Genomic DNA, 24,392 nt, shown 5'->3' on the forward strand with positions numbered 1-24,392 from the left:
CTTCGCTGCCGCTGCCAATAACAGCACCCCCTCGTGGGCACACCTTGTCGTGGTGAAGGGGCTCTAGTAACCGAAAGGTGAAGCCAACGTGCCCAGACAGCATTGCCACGAGCCGGTGTCAGCTTGCTGAACGAATGGCTCCTATGTGGCAAGCGCACTTCGTGCGTTGATTGGACGGTCGACGGCCGTCCCCCCCCCCCCTTTTTTTTTTTTTTTTTTTTTTCCCTCCCAATTTTCATGCGGGTGCTCCCGCGGGATGAGGGTGCGGAGCGGTGGGTGCTCCTGCCGTGAAACGTCCCTCAGTGGGGAAAAGTGGGAGCCGGTCGGGACCCTCGCCCGAAGGACTGGATGGGTGACTCAGTCACCCGCCGGGCCAAAGGCGGGGACCACCCCGATCCCAGTGACTCCCACGTGTGAGTGTGTGTGTGCGTGTGATTAATTCTCCATTTATTTTCAGGAACTTTATTTTCAGGTACAATCGGGTTTTAGATGTTGCCGTCTGTGGCTTCGTCGGCTTGGGCGGTCGTTAGGTCGTCGTTGTCGTCGCGGTCGCTTTCGTCGAGGTCGGGCCCGCATAACGTCTAAAGACTAAGGTGTTAGGAACCGTGCTTAGAGTCTGCATGATCGCGTAGACGTAAAATGTCGCGGTCGCGAACGGTCCGTCCCGGGATACCTGCCGTCCTCCTGGAGTATCTAGGCTTGGCGGCGTAAAGGTGGCTCTACGTCGCTCGACCACCCCTTCCACCGTACTCGTGGGAACAGATATGGTGTACAAAAATAAAATCTTCGACGTGGTGAGGAGGAGTGACCACCTGGCCGACCGCTTCCGGTCTGGCGCGGCCGCGAGTAGGGAAGCGCGGGGTGTCTCCGTCGTTGAGTCGCGGGTCTGCTCGACCGCGTGCTCGGTGGCGGCCTCCGCCTCCTCGAGAGCGCCTCACCGAGCTGTGCGCGGGCGGGCCCGTGACACAATACGCGATGGCGCACAGCCCCGAGATTGCGGCCTTCCTGCCGCTAGAACCGCGTTAGTGAATCGCGAAGCAACCGGGATTAGAGCCGCGTACGTCGTATTAGAGCGATGTTTCATTACTACGATTAGGTCGGCGTCGGTCAATTTAGCGCGAGAATCGGAGACCGGCGTCAAACAAATAGCGCGCGAGATAGAAAAGCCCGCGATTAGGCCCGCGATTAGACCCGCTTAGATCCGCGAACATTGCGACAACGGTGCGAAAGACGGTTAGATTCGCGGACCCAACCCCACCCCACACAGCGAGTGGCCCGGCGCCACAGGAATTAGGTAGGATAAGCTCTAGCTTAGGTAGTGCGTCCACGGGTGTTAGGATGCTGCAGCTGAACATGCGACGTTCGGCTGTAGTAACGGGTGAGGTATGTCAACTCGTAGTCGAAAAGGGACTTGACGTCTTATTATTGCAGGAACCACACGTCGGGAAGCAGGGTTCGGGTTACACAGTCGTAGGATTAGGCATAGGGATGAAGGTTGCCGCAGTGCGCTCACAACGTCCGTAGGCAGCAGTGGTAATCTGCAATCCCAATTTAGATACGGTTTTCGTCTCGCAGCTTAGCACTACGCATTGTGTCTGCGTGGAAGTGCGGGCCCCCAGCTTCTCCTTCTACGTTGTCTCGTGCTACTTCCAGTACAGCGACGAGATTGAGAAGCACCTCAGCCACCTCGAAACGGTGCTTTGTTCACTGAGGGGGGAGAGACTTATTATAGGTGTAGACGCCAATGCTCGATCGTCACTCTGGGGTCCCCAAGAGACAGACATTAGAGGTGCCAGATTCGAGGACCTCATCAGGGCATTTGGCATGTCAGTGGTCAACGATGCTGGACAGCCGCCCACCTTTTGGACGACAAGGGGTTCGTCATTCATCGACGTAACCCTGACGTCGCCCTCCATGAACAAGTTCATCTGTGACTGGAAGGTAAGGTGTGACTGGACCACCAGTGACCACAGGGCCGTGGACATAAGATTGAGATTGCCGAAAGAGTCAGGTGCCGATCGGGGCGCTGGGAACACGAGGTTCGACACAAGTCGGGCCGACTGGGAACGGTTCTCTGTCACCCTGACAGATCTTTCAAGATCGCAACTGGAGGCTATCGATCTGTGCTCCACAATAGAAGTAGAGAAAATGGCAGAAACGCTCACAGTGGTGCTCACGGAGACCTGTGCTGCGTCAATGCCCAGGAAGCGCAAATTTAGGAAGTCCAACCCGTGGTGGACTAAAAAACTAACGATAGTCAAGAAAAAAATATATAGGCTGCGTCGTGCCCTTCAGGGAGGGCAAGAGGACCCTACTTACCTCCGGGTACTGCTGGAGTATCGTTCTTCGCAAAGGCAGTACTGTAGGGGGGTGAAACGGGCGAAACTCGCAAGCTGGCGGAAGTTCGTCACATCGCACGGCAACCGGGAGCCCTGGGGCTTCGTTTACAAGCAACAGGCGAGCAAACTCCAGGTTGAGAGGGTGCTAAGCACACTCCGGTGTGGTGAATATTCCACAAAGTCACTAGGGGAGACCGCTAGTTACCTCCTGGATGTGCACATCCCAGATGACCGGGAGATAGAAGACACGCTCGAACAGCGTGAAATTAGAAACGCATGCAGGGTCGCTCCCGATACAGCCGACGCCTCTTTCTTCACGGAGGCGGAAATGGCTCGCGCGATGAAAACTTTTAAAAACAATAAAGCTCCGGGTTTAGATCTAGTCGAGGTCGCCGTACTCAAGGCGGCCTGTAAAATAATCCCCGGTCAGTTAGTTAGGCTTTTCAACGGGTGTCTCCAGTGGGGCGTCTTTCCTTCTGTCTGGAAGGAGGGTTCACTCCGAATCCTGCTGAAAGGCGAAGACAAGAACGAGAGAGACCCGAAATCCTACAGACCCCATTTGTCTCCTCTCCGTAATAGGAAAACTTTTCGAGAAGCTTATAAAAGCTCGTCTGCTAGACACGTCACTGGCACTGGGGAAGGTCTCCGATCGACAATTCGGGTTCATGCCCGGAAGGTCGACGGAGGAAGCTGTCGTGGAGTTGCGACGGATGGTCTCTGCCTCCGAAAGGAGGTACGCTATTGCGCTTCTCTTTGACATTTCCGGGGCTTTTGACAATGTCTGGTGGCCCCTTGTGTTAGATAGTCTTAAGAAACGAGATTGTCCGCGTAATATCTTCGAAGTACTCCGGAGTTACTTCAGCGATCGAAGTGTAAAAATTTCTCTTAGCTCCGCGGAAGTGTCCAAGCGGGCCAAGAGGGGATGCCCTCAGGGTTCCGTTTTGGGCCCGGCCTGCTGGAACCTCATGTTTGATGGCCTATTGAGATTACTGGAAGACGTGATTCCAGATAGATTCGCCGCGTACGCGGACGACCTCGTGGTCGTCATAAACGGAAACTCGCGAAGAGAACTCGAGACAGAAGGCCAACGTGTAGTTAACATAATAACAGAATGGTGTAGGTCCGCGAAACTTCAGATTTCCGAGCGTAAAACTGAAGCCATCATTCTGAAATCCGACGCGATCGCGAGAAACCCGATAGGTAGACGGGGAGGAGCACGACCGGATAGGAAGCAAAAAACAAATAAGAAAACCGTCGACTTCGAAAATAGACCGCCAATTATTAAAATCGGAGAAACAAAAATAGGGTTTAAGCAAACTGTTAGGTATCTTGGCGTCTACCTGGATAGAAATTTAAAGGTTAGATCGCACTGCGAATACTTAAACAGCAAAGTCGGGCCGCTGTTCGAGAAGTTAGGTAGAGTAGCGAGAGCCCATTGGGGCCTGCGTTTTAGGACACTCTCTACAATCTACCGGGGCGTGTTCGCACCGACAGTGGCTTATGCCGCTGCGGGATGGGCCGACCTGTGTACGGAGAGAGATATTAGAATTCTGAAAGCCTTGCAGCGTCGAGTCTTAATTTCAATGACTGGCGCATACCGCACGGCCTCGTGGGAATCACTTTGCGTTGTCGGAGGAGCGACTCCTGTAGATATAGTTCTTCGCGAAGGTGCCGCGCGTTATAACGTTAGGTCGGGAAAAGACGCCAAGATCGGTAATATTGAGATCCCCGCCGGAACCGAAAGAAAAACTGCGATTGTAGGAATTAAAAATGAGGCGATAAATATGTGGCAGACCCGATGGAACTCTTCAAGTAAGGGTCGTACCACATTCGCCTTCTTTAGGGACGTGCGAGATAGACTAGCTGCGCGTTCGTTGGAAATAAATCATTGGAGCACACAGATCCTCACTGGACACGGAGACTTTTGGGAAAGACTCGCGGCGTTAAGTCTCGTGGAAAGTGAAGTGTGCATTTGCGGAGGTGGAGTTGACTCAATTCAGCACTTCTTGCTGGAATGTCCCCTCTTTGACGCGCAGAGAGAGATCCTGCGAAGCGTCGTACCGGAAGGTGAATGGCAATGGCCGGATGTGGCACGCTTTTTCGTGTCAAGCCCAGAGGCCCTTTCCGTGTTCACCGACTTTTGCCGAGAATCCCTCTGGCTGAAGGGATACGAATCGTAGATTATATATTAGGTAGGTCCGTTGTTCAACCGAAGAGGTCGGAGCCTTCGGGTATGGGGGTGTGACCCCGTAATCTTCTCGGGACAACCACGCTCTCGAGCAGCGTCGCGTTAGAGGAAATTAGGTAGAACTCCATTTACCTTATTACGCCCACCTATCCCACTATTCCCTTCGCCCGACAGGGTCAGAAGCGTTCATCCAGGTCGGGATGCAAATGGACAGGCCTCCCCGTGGTCCCCGTGGGCACGACGGATAAGATAGCGGGGTGAAGGAGTCGGATAGTGGCGAATGCCAGCCGGCGGAGTCTATGTCACCCTAAGGAAGGAAGGATGGGCTTATTCGTCGTGGCCAAACTGTCCATCCTGCACACACGAACCAGCAGGCGCTACTGGATTTTTCCATCGCCCGTCTCGGGGCGGTTCCAATAGACAGTGGATGTAAAAATGTGGCGTATGCCTGAAAGGGCGAGGTAGCACGGGCCTTTCCCACTCGTGGGAACGGCTCACACATTAACTGCCAATAACAGCAGTGGCAGCCTCTCTCTCTCTCGTTCGGCCACCTCCTTCCGCGTCATTACATTTCTGCAGAAGGAGGTGACTGCTGTCCAATTCTCCTCGCTTTCGACCATTTTCTGTATTATGGCCGGGAGCGAGAGATCCTCTCCGACTATGCTTTGGAGGACACAGCGCTCGTCTGTCCACGCTGGGCAGTGCTCCAGCGTGTGTTGCACCGTGTCCCTCTCGTCCTCGCAGTGGTGGCAATGCGTCGTACTTTTCTTCCCGATTTTACCCAGGTAAGCACCGAAGCAGCTATGCCCGGTGAGTACCTGGGTAAGGTGGAACGACAGTTTGCCGTGAGGTCTCTCTGTCCATTCCTGAAGGACAGGCCCCACGGCCCCGGCGACTCTGTTCCCTGATTCTGTTGGGAGAATGGAGGTACGTACATACCCCTCCCACTCCCCCATCATTTGTCGCAGGGTTTGGAGCCTCGTGACGACCCTATTCCCGGAATCATTTGGGGGAATGGAGGTATGTATATACTCCCCCCACTCACCCATCATTTGTCGCCGGGCTTGGAGCCTCACGTCACCCCGAATTCTGGCTGTAATGGGCACCCCTAGTCTATGGAGCTCTTTTATCCTTTCATACGTTCGAGCATGTGCTCGAGCAAGAAGCTCCATGGGGAGTAGACCCGCCAGGATCGAGGCCGACACCGTCCTATATCCTCGGACGACGCGGATGGCTATTCTGCGCTGTATTCTTCGCAGAATGTCACGAATATGCTTCGTGGCCACCGCCTCGTCCGCTCATACCGATGCCCCATATAGGGCAACAGAATTGACGGTGTTCGCATAAAGGCTGCGCACCTTGTCGTCTGGCCCTCCCAAATTAGGCATCAGGCGGCTCAATGCCCCCGATACCCGATTAATCTTCTCGGCCAGGTGGCTAAAGTGGTCGCGGAAGCTCCACTTCCCGTCCAGTTGTAGCCCTAGGTACTTCAGGCTTTCTTGTATCTGGACGGGAGTGTCGTCCACCTAGACATGGACTCTGGGCGGTTTTCCCCGGAGACCGTCATGGAAGAAGACGGCCTCCGTTTTATTTGGGGCCACCCTAAAGCCCATGTCCCTTATCGCTCGCACGACGCATGCCACCTCAAAGTCGGCCGTCCATATATATACAACCTAGGATACATCTTTTCCTCGTTCTATTTTATATGTGTATGACTCTCATATTAATAATAATAATAGAATTTCTTACGAAAAGTTTGTTCCAACTACTTCGTTCTATGAATCTCTTCAAACTCAGCGACATAAAGCACATCATTACCAAATATAATATTATGATAATATTTCGATCTTCATAAAAAGCTCAAGTAAAATGCAAATGTTTTCTATAAATGTTTTATATAACAGAAAGAGCCTTCTCGACTAATATTTACTTGTGAAAGAAACAATCTCGATCGAAGTCATGTAGGACACAATCTTGATCAAAATCAAGCAAGATGCAATCTCGATCAGAGCCAAACAGGAAGCAGATCACAAGATAGAAAAGTAGGGTATGTACACGCAACAGCATAAATAGTGTTCGTCGGTAAATGTGTATGTACGTACGTGTATGACAACCGAGAGCGTCACATACACATGCAGCGCGTACGTGTCACTTGAAGCGTGGCGGAGTTCATACAGCGGAGGAGAAAAAAGTGGGAGGCAATCCGATGTTGCATCCTTAGCGCAAACCGCACGATCGAGAGAGAAAGCATGACAAGACGTGATGCCGATTAGTGGTGTCCTGTAGCACTGCCTCACTCACTCTACGCTTGAATGCAGGAGGAATGAGCGAGAGAGCTATAGGACACCGCGTTGTCTCTATATGCGTCTCGTTCGCTCTCGCGCTTATGTCATGCTTTCTTTCTTATTCCTTCAAGAAACGTGGCTGAACCTTGCGCATCGAATGCCGGCATTCGTAAAATTATAATTATATTATATTAATATTAGAAGTTCGGTTTCATATACAGCAAAAAAACATATGATTATTCTAATTAAATATTAATTTATTTATGATTGCGTATTTTTTTTTCTATTTATGTAAAAAAATTTGGTAAAAAATATATATACATGTATCATTATGAGTAATTTTGAGATTTACTAGAACAGTAATTGTAAACTTGCATCCGTTTGTAATTAAATTTATAATTACATATAAATAAATGTGTAGAAATGATAATTCGTGATATAAAATATTTTTCGTAATTGTATTATTACAAAACTCAAATTTTAAATTCCCGATAAAAAATTTCTTATGTATAGTTATGCAGAATTGAATATTATTATACAGGATTCAACACAATTGTGTAAAAATATATATAATTATTATAGATGACACCGTATAAAACGTTACGTATATTTATATATAAATGGATTGATAGCTACAATTAGAATTATGTATATGTAAGCTTATACATACTTATACACAATGCCTGCAACATTTTATGTATAATTATTAATAATTATATATAAAATGGACAAATTTCGTATATAAATTTGTATAATTAGATACGACTATTTTTGTCTGATTATATATAAAAATTTTTTACCGGGTTTATAACACAATATCGATATCTGATCGAATTCATGGTTTGTCAAATAAACCAACCAGCATTTAACTGTAAATTTACAATACTTATATAAAAATGTAACTAATTTAGGGAAGATAACGTTATGCTGCGTAATATTACAAAAATTTAGATATCTTCATAAAATTTTTTTAAATATTAATGATTAAATTATACATATATTAATATTAAATATTAATTTAAAGTAAATTAAAAATATCTATTTTCTCTCTTTTTTTATTTATTTTTATAAATACATATATATATATTTTTATATATAATTATATATAAAATATAAAATAAAAAAAAATATTTATATATATATATGTATATATATATATATATATATATAGAGAGAGAGAGAGAGAGAGAGAGAGAATTTATATATAAAAAATATTATATATATATATATATATGATTATATAGAATTATATATACTGTTACGTCCGTGTCAGCTGTGAGGAAATCGATATATCGATCGGTCGAAAGTTTGAAAGAAAAACAAGCGTCGCAAGAAGACGAGTTTGCTTTCGGACGTAACACTATATATATATATATATATATATATATATACAGAGTATAGGAACGAGTGAGACGCCTATAGACGCTTCTCCTCGCGGTGTGAAAGTTTTATTGGCCCTGAAAAGGGCCGATCGTGGGACAAGCGCGGAAGCTGCATTTCATTTAATAGTCTGTCCAGTATCCGTCTCGGTCAATAACTTGATTGAGTCGATTTGGTATCGAATCAATCAAGTTTGCAAGAAAGTCTGGTTGATGCCAAAGCCTATCCCAGACTTCTCTCGCATGGTTAACTAACGCTGCTATCGTCCTCTCCCGTCTTGGTTCCTATCGTTGAACCATTTGTGCCCAGACATTTTCGATCAAATTTAGATCTGGTGAATGTGCAGGCCAGTTGACCAATTGAATCTCCGGATGATCCCGAAACCATGCCTGTGTTTCATGTAAGGTATGAACTCCGGAGTTATCCTGCACTAACCGGATAACTGGTACATCCTTTGCGGGATAGATTGCGCGTACTGAAGGAAGAAGAACATCCTCCAGTATGCAAATATAGTCCGCAGAGTTCATCCGCGAGGGAATTTGCACCAATTCACCGATTGCAGTTCCCGAAATCCAGCCCCACATTCCACACGAAATCCTTCCACTTTTGTGAAGAGACACAACATGGTTCGGATGCAACCTTTGATCTCTTGGTTGCCATACATGAGGTGTGCGGTCGACAGACGATACAAAGACCTTTTCATCGGTCCAGATCACAGCTTCCCACTCCTCACGGCTCGTCACCAGGTTCTCCAAAGCGAACGCAATGCGCTGTTCCCGATGAACAGGAGTCAACGGAATTTTTGTGGGCTGGACGGTAACAATGTAACCCAGCTTCGTTCAGACGTCGCCGGGCGGTCCGATCCGATACTTGGACGTTCGCCGCGTTGAGAGCCTCTTGGACAGCGCCGAAGGGTTGCTCAACTGCTGCGGCAACGATAGCCTCGTCTTCTTCCGTCCTGGTTTTACGAGGCCTACGATTATGCCGACGATGATCATGCAAAGCATGATCACTACCATCGGCAAATCGTTGTATCCATCGTCGAACAGTTTTGTCAGAGCACAGAATCGCAGCAGCGATTTCCGCTACTGTTCTTCCGGCCTGCCACTGTCCGACGATGCGACCTCGTATCTCAGGACACAAGTTTTGAGGCATCGTAACACTTATCGCGATTAATAATGCGTTCTCCGCTATGGCATCACGATAAATAATTTAATAAAACAAAAATAGAAAGGAAATAAAAAGTTGAAAAACGCGGTCTCCTAATAATGCATCAATAAACAAAGAATAAATAAAAAGAAAAGAGAAACGGCATTGTTCGTATGAGTGAGACAGATATAAAGACCTATATATAGGTAATATTATATATATATATAATATTACAAAAATTTAGATATCATCATAAAATTTTTTTAAATATTAATGATTAAATTATACATATATTAATATTAAATATTAATATATGTATAATTTAATCATTAATATTTAAAAAAATTTTATGATGATATCTAAATTTTTTTAATATTAAATATTAATATATGTATAATTTAATCATTAATATTTAAAAAAATTTTATGATGATATCTAAATTTTTGTAATATTATATATATATATAATATTACCTATATATAGGTCTTTATATCTGTCTCACTCATACGAACAATGCCGTTTCTCTTTTCTTTTTATTTATTCTTTGTTTATTGATGCATTATTAGGAGACCGCGTTTTTCAACTTTTTATTTCCTTTCTATTTTTGTTTTATTAAATTATTTATCGTGATGCCATAGCGGAGAACGCATTATTAATCGCGATAAGTGTTACGATGCCTCAAAACTTGTGTCCTGAGATACGAGGTCGCATCGTCGGACAGTGGCAGGCCGGAAGAACAGTAGCGGAAATCGCTGCTGCGATTCTGTGCTCTGACAAAACTGTTCGACGATGGATACAACGATTTGCCGATGGTAGTGATCATGCTTTGCATGATCATCGTCGGCATAATCGTAGGCCTCGTAAAACCAGGACGGAAGAAGACGAGGCTATCGTTGCCGCAGCAGTTGAGCAACCCTTCGGCGCTGTCCAAGAGGCTCTCAACGCGGCGAACGTCCAAGTATCGGATCGGACCGCCCGGCGACGTCTGAACGAAGCTGGGTTACATTGTTACCGTCCAGCCCACAAAATTCCGTTGACTCCTGTTCATCGGGAACAGCGCATTGCGTTCGCTTTGGAGAACCTGGTGACGAGCCGTGAGGAGTGGGAAGCTGTGATCTGGACCGATGAAAAGGTCTTTGTATCGTCTGTCGACCGCACACCTCATGTATGGCAACCAAGAGATCAAAGGTTGCATCCGAACCATGTTGTGTCTCTTCACAAAAGTGGAAGGATTTCGTGTGGAATGTGGGGCTGGATTTCGGGAACTGCAATCGGTGAATTGGTGCAAATTCCCTCGCGGATGAACTCTGCGGACTATATTTGCATACTGGAGGATGTTCTTCTTCCTTCAGTACGCGCAATCTATCCCGCAAAGGATGTACCAGTTATCCGGTTAGTGCAGGATAACTCCGGAGTTCATACCTTACATGAAACACAGGCATGGTTTCGGGATCATCCGGAGATTCAATTGGTCAACTGGCCTGCACATTCACCAGATCTAAATTTGATCGAAAATGTCTGGGCACAAATGGTTCAACGATAGGAACCAAGACGGGAGAGGACGATAGCAGCGTTAGTTAACCATGCGAGAGAAGTCTGGGATAGGCTTTGGCATCAACCAGACTTTCTTGCAAACTTGATTGATTCGATACCAAATCGACTCAATCAAGTTATTGACCGAGACGGATACTGGACAGACTATTAAATGAAATGCAGCTTCCGCGCTTGTCCCACGATCGGCCCTTTTCAGGGCCAATAAAACTTTCACACCGCGAGGAGAAGCGTCTATAGGCGTCTCACTCGTTCCTATACTCTGTATATATATATATATATATATATATATATATATATATAGTGTTACGTCCGAAAGCAAACTCGTCTTCTTGCGACGCTTGTTTTTCTTTCAAACTTTCGACCGATCGATATATCGATTTCCTCACAGCTGACACGGACGTAACAGTATATATAATTCTATATAATCATATATATATATATATATATAATATTTTTTATATATAAATTCTCTCTCTCTCTCTCTCTCTCTCTATATATATATATATATATATATATACATATATATATATAAATATTTTTTTTTATTTTATATTTTATATATAATTATATATAAAAATATATATATATGTATTTATAAAAATAAATAAAAAAAGAGAGAAAATAGATATTTTTAATTTACTTTAAATTAATATTTAATATTAATATATGTATAATTTAATCATTAATATTTAAAAAAATTTTATGAAGATATCTAAATTTTTGTAATATTACGCAGCATAACGTTATCTTCCCTAAATTAGTTACATTTTTATATAAGTATTGTAAATTTACAGTTAAATGCTGGTTGGTTCATTTGACAAACCATGAATTCGATCAGATATCGATATTGTGTTATAAACCCGGTAAAAAATTTTTATATATAATCAGACAAAAATAGTCGTATCTAATTATACAAATTTATATACGAAATTTGTCCATTTTATATATAATTATTAATAATTATACATAAAATGTTGCAGGCATTGTGTATAAGTATGTATAAGCTTACATATACATAATTCTAATTGTAGCTATCAATCCATTTATATATAAATATACGTAACGTTTTATACGGTGTCATCTATAATAATTATATATATTTTTACACAATTGTGTTGAATCCTGTATAATAATATTCAATTCTGCATAACTATACATAAGAAATTTTTTATCGGGAATTTAAAATTTGAGTTTTGTAATAATACAATTACGAAAAATATTTTATATCACGAATTATCATTTCTACACATTTATTTATATGTAATTATAAATTTAATTACAAACGGATGCAAGTTTACAATTACTGTTCTAGTAAATCTCAAAATTACTCATAATGATACATGTATATATATTTTTTACCAAATTTTTTTACATAAATAGAAAAAAAAATACGCAATCATAAATAAATTAATATTTAATTAGAATAATCATATGTTTTTTTGCTGTATATGAAACCGAACTTCTAATATTAATATAATATAATTATAATTTTACGAATGCCGGCATTCGATGCGCAAGGTTCAGCCACGTTTCTTGAAGGAATAAGAAAGAAAGCATGACATAAGCGCGAGAGCGAACGAGACGCATATAGAGACAACGCGGTGTCCTATAGCTCTCTCGCTCATTCCTCCTGCATTCAAGCGTAGAGTGAGTGAGGCAGTGCTACAGGACACCACTAATCGGCATCACGTCTTGTCATGCTTTCTCTCTCGATCGTGCGGTTTGCGCTAAGGATGCAACATCGGATTGCCTCCCACTTTTTTCTCCTCCGCTGCATGAACTCCGCCGCGCTTCAAGTGACACGTACGTACGCGCTGCATGTGTATGTGACGCTCTCGGTTGTCATACACGTACGTACATATACATTTACCGACGGACACCATTTATGCCGGTGCGTGTACACTGCGCGAAATCAATTTGGTCCGTGACCCCTTCTGCGGAGCATGTGGAGAAATGTCAATAATATTTACTAAAATTCTAAGGCCAATCGGCCGGTTTCCCTTGTCCCGCGGAAGGGGTCACGAACCAAATCAATTTCGTGCAGTGTATTCAGAACACACATTTAAAGTATGCAATTACATATATTATATATACGTTTTTGCATGCAAATAATGTAATATATATTTGAAAATTTTTATGTTATAGATGTCAATATGAAAAATTAAATATGTTGTCTCAAAAGAAGATTTTCAGTAAGTTAATTTCGGTTTTAAAAAACATTTTCTTATTTGCTTTCGGAGACTTTTTTAATCAGCTTTTGAGTTAGTTTTTTCAAATAGCTTTTATTATTTTTTTAGTAAGAATTTTAGTATAAAAATTGTTATATAAAAATGTAATTAATATAATATAAAATACTATTAAAATTACAAAGTTCTAGAAATAAGAAACAAAATAAATTTATTTTAAAATCAAAATGTTCATTTTCATATTACACATATTATTTATAGTGTTTATCGAAAACTGATTAAAAAATTTTATGTATTTATTTTATATTTATTTAAATTATAAATAATTACATTTACATTTGTGTAAATGTAATATTTACTTTAAAATTGTTTCAGATTTCTACGCAAAGAGATAAATAAATATTATCAGTAAGTAAATATTTTAAAATAATTATATGAAATAATTTCATTTAATATGTAACCATTTGATGAGTGTGTTTTATCAAAGAGAGCCTCATCAACGATCGTAAATTTTGTAATAAGTTTCAAAGAATTTTATATACAGGTTGTTCTGAAACTACCGGATAATTTCTTAAAATGGATTCTGTAGAACATTCCAAGATGAAAATTAATACAAAATTTAATACAAAAATATCGAAGCTGTAGTAGTTTTTAACGAAAAATAGTTGTATTTTACGCATGATTTAGATTTCGGCAAACACAGCAAAAAATGAAAAGTGATAAAAGAGCTTTTATATTCATATATAAATATTGAAACATTTGTCATTGTGCCGAATTTGAGTGTGCGAAACCTGCCTTATCATGCATGAAATATAATTACTTTTAGTTTAAAAACTACTATATAGCTTCGATGATTTTTATATTAAATTTTGTTTTAATTTTTTTGAAATGTTTTTAAGAATCTTCTATTAAAGATTATCCCGTAGTTTTAGAACATATTGTATATTTATTTCTTATAAATTATATGTATATATATATATTTTATAAATTTATGAAATAAATGTCAAATAATTACATTATGTTTGTAGAATTATAAACGAAAAACTAGACAAATTATTGCGCAAACGAATAAATAATATTATACCTCCTAAGCCATCTGTATTTCCTCTATAATCAGTCCAACAAGTGAAAGATTTCAATAACATATCAGAAGAAAAATACGAAAACAAACTTAATAGCATTTCGAACGATATCGGTTCATATAGCCAATCACAGCCATTCCTTAGAAGAATGAAATGACTGTGATTGGCTATAATTGAGTGGATATAACCCAGGTCGGATTAACCCATATCGTTCAAAAACTATCATATAAAATTTTTATTTAATTACATTCTATTTTAGGTTGAATATTTACATTTTGTAGGCAGCTTTACCTTACACGATGCAATAAAACATTGCATGAGAGAGGCAATAATAGATGATGCGATTCAATATTACTCGGCTTAGGGAGAGCGCGAAAATCGCCCATTATTTGAAACAAAATTAATTAAAGCAATTTATGGTAAGTTTTTTCGAGTTATTGTTAGTGTTACATATTGCATGTATAATACTAAATTATTATACAAATAAATTGCGATTTAATTGATTGCAATAATTAATTTTTATAAGGATACATTTTATTACGCGCGCACACATATGGACTCAATATTAGAAAAAAATTCTTGTCTAAGATATATATATAATACCTTATTTTATACAATAAATTGTGAATTAATGTTATCTTTAATTTACAGATGCTGCATGCAGAAATGTACATTTTAAAAAACCATCACGAGATGAATTTTTTCGAGAAGTGGGGGAGGCAGTTTCGGAAAACAAAGAAATCGCAATGTAATGAAAAGAATGACTGAAAGAGGAAGAGGACAATGTCAGAGATTGCGACGTGAAGCAGATAATAACTTATTTGGCGAAGTAGAAGACAATATACATAATGACAATGAAATTGATACAGATGATGCGAATAATGGCGATCCAGAAAACAATTAAATAATAATTTAGTTTGAATTTTTTTTTGCGCAGCTGCATTTTTATATGTTCAGCAATTTTTAAGAAAGTGATACAAAGATTATTACTAAGTTCTTTAGACCCGATTGCATCAATATTATTTTGGTTTTAAGTGAGACTTAAATATATGTTTGTCATCTTTATTTATTTAGAAAGAGAGATAAAGATAGACACATGTTTAAGTTTCGCTTAAATCCAAAATAATGTTGGTGCAATCGGGCCTTAGTCACATGTATTGAAGATATTTAATTTTTATATTTTTTTTGATAAATTATATAACAATCAGTATTTTTTTCTTGTATGTTATTTAAGTTAAAGAGTTTATTTCATGTAAGAATATAAGAATATATTTTTCAGAAGAGTATATCTTTACATATTAATAATACTGTTGTGATTAAATTATTTCAATTATGTTAAAGCATAAAGTAAATAGTAGATTCAATTAAAGTAGAAGATTAAGTTAAAGTATACTTTTTTGTATATAATATGCTGCTGCAAATAAAAATTTTTAATAATTATCAATTGTTGAAAGATACATAAAAAAAGTTTATAATTTAACACACATAATTTAAAGAAAACCTGTTATACTACTTATTTACAACTATTTTGTAAAATTTATATTATTTGTAAAAAAAAGATAAATTAAAAATAAAATGTTTTAAAATGCATTAAAAAAAAGATAAAATTTTTTAAATTAAAATTGTAAATATATCCATTATATACAAGCTAACGCAGTAACACAATATTATCAATGTTATACTTTTTTACTTAATAATGTAACTGGTATTATTTATGTATGTACATTCAACAATAGAAATACCTCAACACACGAATTATGCATATTGGAACATATGCATTCTCTCTGTATTTATTATGTAAAATTTATAAATATATATTGATGATATGTACATACTTTTATGTGTTGAAGCATTTGTGTGGCATTTCAGTTGTTAAGTGTACAAGATGACTGTCATACCAGTTACATTATTGAATGAAAAATTATAACATTGATATGTATGTTATTGTTAGCTGTTTTTTGAACAGATAAAAATCTTAAAAAAAAAATCCTGACAAGTTGTCGTCATGTTGCTATCAATCTCCTATTTACAGATAAGATATTGGTGTTAACATCAATTTGCTGTTCTTAGAATTAGAAATCATGTGAGCTCAACCCGACAAGCATAATGCTGTCTTATCTTGTCTAGTTTTTCAAAATTAGTTGTTGCAATGGTTATCGACAACATGATTCCAAAATCAGAACATTTAGCTATTTGGGATGTTATGCCAAGTTTGATCTAGTTTTTGTTGACACATTGTAACACGAAATCTTCTATTTTTATGCTAAAAAGCTTTGCTTAATTTTTGCAGTATTTTTTGTAGCATATCATGACGCAAAATTGCTCGCTTTCTGTTGCATTTCTACTGACGCTAATTGAGATAGCAAATCATTTACGACTGCTGCCAAAATTTTGTTAACATAATATCCCAGAACAGCACAGAATGTTTGGAGAATATTCTAACAAGATGCTTTCTATATATTCTGAGAATATTCAAAAAGAATATTTTTACATGGTTCTAAAGCCGTGATTATATTATAGGTTGCAGGTTCGGTTGCGATTGCACAAAGCAACCTTTGCTGTGATTGGTTGGTTCTCAATGTCCAACAGTAACCCCAACCGCAACTGAACCCGCAACCCAGGCAGCATGCTAATGTTCGCTGCATGTTCGTTTTGTGTTTACTGTTTGATTCCAAACAGTCAGCTAACATTCCAAAAAATTTGGTTCAAAGAGTTAGGATCCAAACGTTGAACGAACGTTACAAGTATACTTTTAATATTTTTACCGTTATTTGTGTTTGGAATATTTTCGGAACTTTCTATTTCGGAATTTTGCTCAAATACTTGTATTAACCCTTAACGAACGAATGCCATATTCGCGACATTATAAATATTCCAAAAAAATCGAATGCCGCCATACAGGCGGCATGACGTGATATTTCAAAAAATCTGTTAGGTTCAGCGATCGTTGCGCACGCTAAAACTAAGGGCGATCGGCAATTGTTTCTTGACGTCACGCACGAGTCTCGACGCGCTCAGGAGCATTCCTCGCCGAACATTGAGCGAAAACACAGCGTTTTGTATACAGTCAATAAAGTTTGTTATCGTCATTTCCGGACGGGCACTATCTGTGCAATATTAGAAGGAGAGACGGAGTTCTGCGTACATGCGTGCTATTTTTTCTATCCAGAATTTAAGCCTTATAAAATATGGCAAAGAAAAGAAGTGTTGAAGAACCAAGCACCAGTAGGAACCTGGAATTTTCTAGTAGCGACGATGAATTTTATGTTTTTGAAAAAGAAAATTGGGAAAATGTAGTAGATGAAAATGAAAGTTATAATTATGATAGTTCTGATAGTGACTTACTTCCTAAAAAAACGTGTTGTGCCTATTACGGATAGTGATACTGATGATGAATTCAGCAAGAACGGAAATATAAACGGTGACAGTGACGACTCAAGCGAATGGGAAAATGTTACTGAACGAGATGATATTTTTCAGCAAATAAAATTTACAGTATCTCCAAAAGTAATAGAGCCACAAATTTCTTCTAATATTGTTGAGCCTATTGATATATTCAAGTTGTACTTTACAGATGAATTAGTAGATAATATAATAAAAAAAACTAATAATTATACAAATAGCAAACTAAGTGGAAAAAGATTGACAAAGCGATCAATTTGGAATAATTGGAAAAATGTAGAAAAGGAAGAATTTTGAGCTTTTCTTTCTGTAATTTTCAATATGGGCACAATGCCGTTAGAAAATAAATTTGAATATTGGTCATCAAGCAATATTAGCAGAATTCCATTCTATTCGGATACATTCACAAGAGATCGTTTCAATCAAAAATTCTGGATGCTGCACTTGAAAGAAATTCCGCCCGGGTATCCATCTTTGAAGACACGAATTCAAAAAGCTAGTAATTTTTTGGAATACATAGATTCCAAGTTTTCACAGCACTTTATACCAGAGCAATGTATTTCGGTAGATGAAGCAGTAGTTCAGTTTAAGAGCAAAATTGGTTTCATTACATATAATCCCATAAAACCAACTAAATGGGGTATAAGAATTTATGTTTTAGCCGATTCAAAATCTGGATATGTTTATTCTATTCTGCCATACTACGGTTCGATAACAACGGAAAATCTTCCAAATTCGGAACTACCAATAACTACCAGAATACCATTATATTTGTATCAAAAATTATTAGAAAAAATTCCATCAGCTAAAGGATATCATATGTTTACAGATCGCTATTACACAAGTTTATCTTTAGCTACCGAATTACTAAAACTGAAATGTCATCTTACGGGCACGATAAAACCAAACCGAAAAGAATTACCTCAAGGAATTAAGAAACCGAAATTTACTATAAAACATAGAATTGCTCTGAGAAAACGTAACACATTAGTGTTAGCATGGAAAGACAAGAGGGTTATCACCTTGCTGAGTACTTGCGACACAGCAAAAATTACCCAAGTAAATAGAAAAATACGTGGTGGTGAAACAGTATCGATTGACAAGCCAGATATTGCAATAAATTACACTAAATCTATGGGAGGAGTTGACCGCGCCGACCATTATGCAGTGTCATATTGTTTCCTAAAAAAATCTTTAAAATGGTGGAGAAAGATGTTCTTCTAGGGATTAGAAATTTGCTGCGTCAATTCATACATAATATACCGACAACAAAGACAACGGATGAATTTGAAACCAGTTTCGCATTTGAAATTTAGAAAAATATTGATAGAACAATTAAGAGGTGACTTTAGAACACCAGCGCAACCCCAACAACGGACGTCAAACTTACAAACAGAAGACAGGTTAAACGGCAAATTTCATGTTATTCGTACTGGTACGAAAAAAAATTGCTCTGTTTGCTCGGATAGAAAAACACCGGGAGGAAAACGGGAAACACGTAATTATTGCTATACTTGTACTAAAAAACCTGGTATCCACATAGGGAACTGTTGGGAGAAGTACCACACCCAAAAAATATATAAGTAATTGTTTACTTTTTTCCTTACATTTTCTATTTTGTATAAATACATTGTAAATCTATAAAAAATAAATTTATAACTGTATACAAATCTATACATTACATACATATATCTATTCGCTTATTTCAACCCCCATTATTTTTCTGTAATTTTCACTTGAGTATCTTTTTGTATGGACATATCTGTTCATATACTATCTATTATTACTGAAAATTTCCATAAAATCCAATAAAATATTAATTATGCACTTTTTCTCGCTCTAGTAATAAAGCAATTAATTTGTTAAAATTCCGTCTACTGGTCATTATTTTAGAAAAATGCGCTCGTTCGTTAAGGGTTAAAATAAGACAAAAGATCACGAAGCTTGAATTTTCTCAAATATTGTGGGAGTGGATGAGCAAGGGGTGAGTGACAAAAAAATGAGGGGAAAAATGGTGAGATGAGAAAAGGGAAAATATGAGAAAGTGAGAGATAACATTGCACTTTCTTCTCCATGCATTTCTATATAAATAAAAATAGTTTATACACATGTATTAAATAAAATCGATCCAACCCTTTTTTTATCCATTCTGAGTATAAAAAAATATTAAGTTAGCAAAAAGTATTATACGAACTATTTAACATTTTTTATATAAAAATATATATATATATATATATATATATATATATATATTGTTGTGCCTCCGTGAGGAGCACTGGATTGGGATCGTTGCCGGTCGGGAGTATAATTCGAAGGAATTTTTGGTTCCCGTTGGGAGAGGAAAAATAAATCTTGTATTTAGTTCATTTGCTGTCGCACTTTTATTACACTGTTACCCTCCTGATTTACAGAGAATATAATAACTACGCGTTTTACGCACCAAGTCACTCGCGAGCGCGGTAGGTGTCTTTTCGATCATTAATTATTGCCCCCGTTTTTAGGCGGTGGGCCGCTTTTATCTCCTCCGGTTCCGGGCGGATTTCAGAGGGGGTCGCTTGGCGACACGACCGAATATGGTCGTGTTATATGATCACAAGTGGTGTGATCGGGGTGCGAGCTAAGGGAGTTCGAAGTCCGAATTTCTTCCTCGCACCTTTTCGCAATTTGACAGAGCCAAGATTTCCGGTCTTCTGCGCTCTCGCTCTGCCCTGGCCTGGGCACGCGTCTCTGCTGCGTCAGCAGCGTATTCTTATCGTGGTGCGTTCTGTTCGCTCTCTTATATATATATGTTGTCATAGCCCGAGAGGCTAGACACAGATATATATTATAAGTTAATAAATACATTATAAGAAGCTAATAACTAAAAGAGAGCGAACAGAACGCACCGCGATAAGAATGCGCTGCTGACGCAGCAGAGACGCGTGCCAAGGCACGTGTATATATATATATATATATGTATATATATATATCAATGTGTTTTTATAACTTTGATAAATATATGATATGAAAAAGACGGTACAGAAACATTTAACGCTGTCATGCGTATCAAAAAGCAGTATCTCTCGTCTCTTTTTCCGGCTGACAAAATGAGTAAAAAAGAGACAGAATAGCATATATCTGTCCCTTTCTGCTACTCGAAGCGCGCCAAACGTCTCACGCCAGTCACGCCACACATCGCATATGTTTAAATACACCGACCGGTTTTTCAGTGTTGTGAACAGTGTCGTTAATATTTAAGTATACTATTTCACAGTGAAACATTATATATTATGCCAGGTAAGCCTAATATCTTTTCCTATTCAGGAATTATAGCGTGGAATTATTTTTCTTTGTATATTAAAGTATTAAGTCGTGAGCTAGTTGGTTATGAAAGTTATGAAGGTTAAGTATAACTACCCAGATAGGAAAATTTCGTAATAATTGTTGTAATGTGATTCCGCATGTTTTCTTAAAAGAGAATTTTCTAATTATAAGTTATAAATGTATTGAGAAAATTATTAGTATTATAATGTACATACTATTAAAGATAATATGTACATTACGTAACAAGTGGAAGAGAACTGGAAATCGCCCAAAAGTGCGGAAGTTGGTCACATGAGCCGAAGGCGAGATTCGCACGAGTGAGCGATTACAACCCGCACATGTTGCGTAGTATTTTATATTACGAATGCGCGGAAAGGAGACCATCAGCCGAGTCCGCGGGACGTGCGTAATGGGCCACTTTCCGTGCACGTGTGAAATAAAATTATTTATAAATTATTTTGAAATAGAATGTAATATATGTATAATATGTATATTTCATGCATTTACCTTCAAACTTCTTTATGAAATTTTTATTTAATAATACTTGAATAATAATTGTATAATTTTATGCTGTAAGAATTTTCGCAATAATTACAAAATTTATAGTTTCTAAAATATTCGACTATAATAAATATGCTAAAGATGATTCTCGTTAAATACTACAATTACCTAGGTCCCATAAAGGGCCACCGAATTGACGGTGCCTGCATATAACTTGCGCACTCGGTCGTTTGGCCCCCTGAGATTGGGCATTAGACGGCAAAGTGCCGCCGTTACCCTCCCCCCCCCCCCGTCTTTTCTGCCAGACGACCAAAATGGTCACAGAAGCTCCATTTTCCGTCCAGCTGCAGTCCCAAGTACTTAAGACTGTTACTCATCTGGACCGGAATGTCGTCCACTGTTATATGAGCCTGTGGTGGCTTCCTCCTGAGACCGCCGTGGAAAAAGATGGCCTCAGTTTTCCGCGGGGCCACCTTCAGGCCCATCTCCTTAATTGAATACACGGCGCATGCTACCCCTATCTCCGCTGCTCTAATATCTTTCCATCAGCCATTACCCCTGGCGAGCACCAATGTCTCATCAGCATAACACATCATGCTACAACCGGAGGGGAGGGCAGTTCTGAGGACACGGTCGTACGCGATGTCCCACAGGAGAGGTCCTAAAACCGACCCCTGAGGGACACCGCAATGCATCTCCCGTCGGCTGTGAGTACCGTTTTTATTGTGGTACTCCAGGCTCCTACATTTGAAATAGAAGCCTATTACCTCCACGAGATACTAGGGAACGCCGTGATGTTGTAGTGCGTTCCCCACCTTCCCCTAGGGCAGGGTGTTAAATGCGTTGGTTATATCCAACGATACAGCAACAACCACCCTGCCCTGTTCCGTTTCGGACTCCACGAGGACCCTGACGCGTTTAATCGCGTCTGTGGTCGAGCGTCCCTCGCGGAATCCAAATTGGTTCTCGTGGCGGTCAGGCCCAATCTCCTTTAAGTGCCGGACAAGTCGGTTGGTTATGACCCTTTCGAGAAGCTTCCCGAGCTCGTCTAGTAGGTAGATGGGCCTGTACGCCGACAGGGTGCCCGCAGATCTGCCCCCCTTTGGGATGAGGCCCAAATTGGCCCTCTCCCAGACTGGGGGGAAGTATCCTTCTCTCAAACATCTCGTAAAGAGATCCTTCACTAGATCCGACAGGTGAGCCAAGGCCACAACCCAGACCCGGCCGGGGATACCGTCAGGACCCGGAGCCTTGTTTCCCCGAGTCCTTAGTCTCTTTATCACCCCGGCCATTTCGTCGCAGGTGACTTCGAGGCTCTCGTCCCACTCCATCCTCCCCCGATCGCCCAAATGGGGATTGTCCCCGATCCTCGGGAAGAGGGTGTTCTCGAGAACCTCGAGATCCAGCGACTCCGTCACTGGGGACGCCCAGTGTCTTAATTTATTGAGTACTATCTTATATGGGCGCCCCCAAGGGTCTGAGCTTAGGGAGAGCAACTGCTCCTTCCACACATCAGCCTTGGCCCTTCTGATGGCGGCACTGAGGGAGTTTCTCGCCTCTTTATACTCCGCCAGTGCCTCTCGTGCAGCGTCGGAGAGACCGCGCCTTCTCAATCTTGTGAGGCGGCGTTTGGCTCGGACAGAGGTTGCACGTAATTCTGCAATCTCCTCTGTCCGCCAGTACGCTGCCTTGCGCGGCTTGGGTCTGGCTCGGGGCATGGCCAGGTCACATGCTCTGGTCATAAGCTCCCCGAGCCATCCCACCCGGTCTTCGGTGTTCTCTGGGAGTTGAACACCGGGTCAGGTCTCCGACATGACTGCAGCCATCAGCTTGTCTGGATCTAGCTTTTTTACGGCCCATCTCTTGGATAGTGAAATCCCCCCTCTTCATCATCAGGACGGCGGTTCTGCACCTTGCGGCGAGTGATATCAACTCCCATTTGGATATAAAGATGATTCGAGAGGCTCTCATGGGACATCACCCGCCAGTTGGTAATTCTGTCAGCCGCAGAGGGAGACGCCCATGTTAGATCAACAATAGACTCTCCCCGCGGTCTGACCAGGGTGCTGCTCGACCCTTGGTTAATTAGTACCTGGCCGAGCACCGCCCAATCCTCTATGACCCTGCCATTATTGTTGGTGTGTCAGAAACCCCATAGCCTATTCCAGGCGTTGAAGTCCCCGGTCACTATGATAAGCTCGGGGAGTCTCCTTTGGACGAGCAGTGCAATCTCGTCCAGGATATCCTCGAACCGGGCAGGATCCCTTATGCTGGGAGGTATGTAGCATCCCACTACCCAGACTGGGCTCCACTTCACGACAACGTGATTCCTCCCCGTCCCTATTTTAAGGCAGGGGAAAGAGCCAGGTTCTTCCCTCCAGGTGATAGCGACAGAGCCTTGATTGTCTCCCGCCCAGCATGAATGATTGGGTAGGATACTATATGGCTCTGCAGCTATCCCTACTCCACATCTGTACTCCGCCAGGGCGTGCAGGAACAGGTCCTGTGCTCTGGCGCAGTGATTCAGATTGGACTGGAGGAGGCCTATATTGCTCATACTAAGAGAGACTTAGGCTTCCTCCATGACCACCTCTTCAAGGACTATGAGGTTCCCGACAGGAACCTCTTTTGTTACTGCCCTGATTGCAGCCTCCTCTTTCTCTTGCGCAGTCCCTTTCCCCTTCTGGGGCTTGGGGGCTGCACTCTTTATTTTCCTGCCCTTTTTAGAGGCATTGGCTGGGAGAGAAGGTGTTTTTCCCCCTTTTGTAACTCCCCAATCTTGGGGGTAGTTTTGTTGTTACTGCTCTTCCTTCCCTTTTTTGGGTGGCAGCTTTGGCTTCCGACCCTGTGACTACTAGGCAGCCCGCTCTCCGCGCATAGGACATATCTAGTTCTCGCGGAGCAGCTGTCCGCCTTGTGCCCCGCAGTGCCACAATTGTAGCACAGGCCACTCCGGTCTATTGTGCTGGTGCAGCGCTCCCGGACGTGGCCCCGCTCCAGGCACCTGTGGTACTGCAGAGGTC

The 24,392-nt window shown here is 40.7% G+C and overlaps 1 protein-coding gene and 1 pseudogene across 1 annotated transcript; one reads left to right on the forward strand and one right to left on the reverse strand.

Moving 5' to 3' along the window:
- Positions 1-5,541: 5,541 nt before the first annotated feature.
- On the forward strand, positions 5,542-15,067 carry LOC140670832 (uncharacterized; annotated as a pseudogene).
- An 8,445-nt stretch (positions 15,068-23,512) lies between these two features.
- On the reverse strand, positions 23,513-23,926 carry LOC140670833 (uncharacterized). Its single transcript, XM_072901622.1, has one exon. It carries the CDS (start codon positions 23,924-23,926, stop codon positions 23,513-23,515), a length of 414 nt encoding a protein of 137 aa, XP_072757723.1.
- Between the last annotated feature and the right edge of the window lie 466 nt (positions 23,927-24,392).

This window comes from Anoplolepis gracilipes, chromosome 11, assembly GCF_047496725.1.
Source record: "Anoplolepis gracilipes chromosome 11, ASM4749672v1, whole genome shotgun sequence".
NCBI classification, from domain to species: domain Eukaryota; kingdom Metazoa; phylum Arthropoda; class Insecta; order Hymenoptera; family Formicidae; genus Anoplolepis; species Anoplolepis gracilipes.

What these genes read in the sequence shown, in the direction of transcription:
- LOC140670833 (XM_072901622.1), bottom strand. Translation starts at nt 23,926, where the DNA reads ATGAGCAATATAGGCCTCCTCCAGTCCAATCTGAATCACTGCGCCAGA.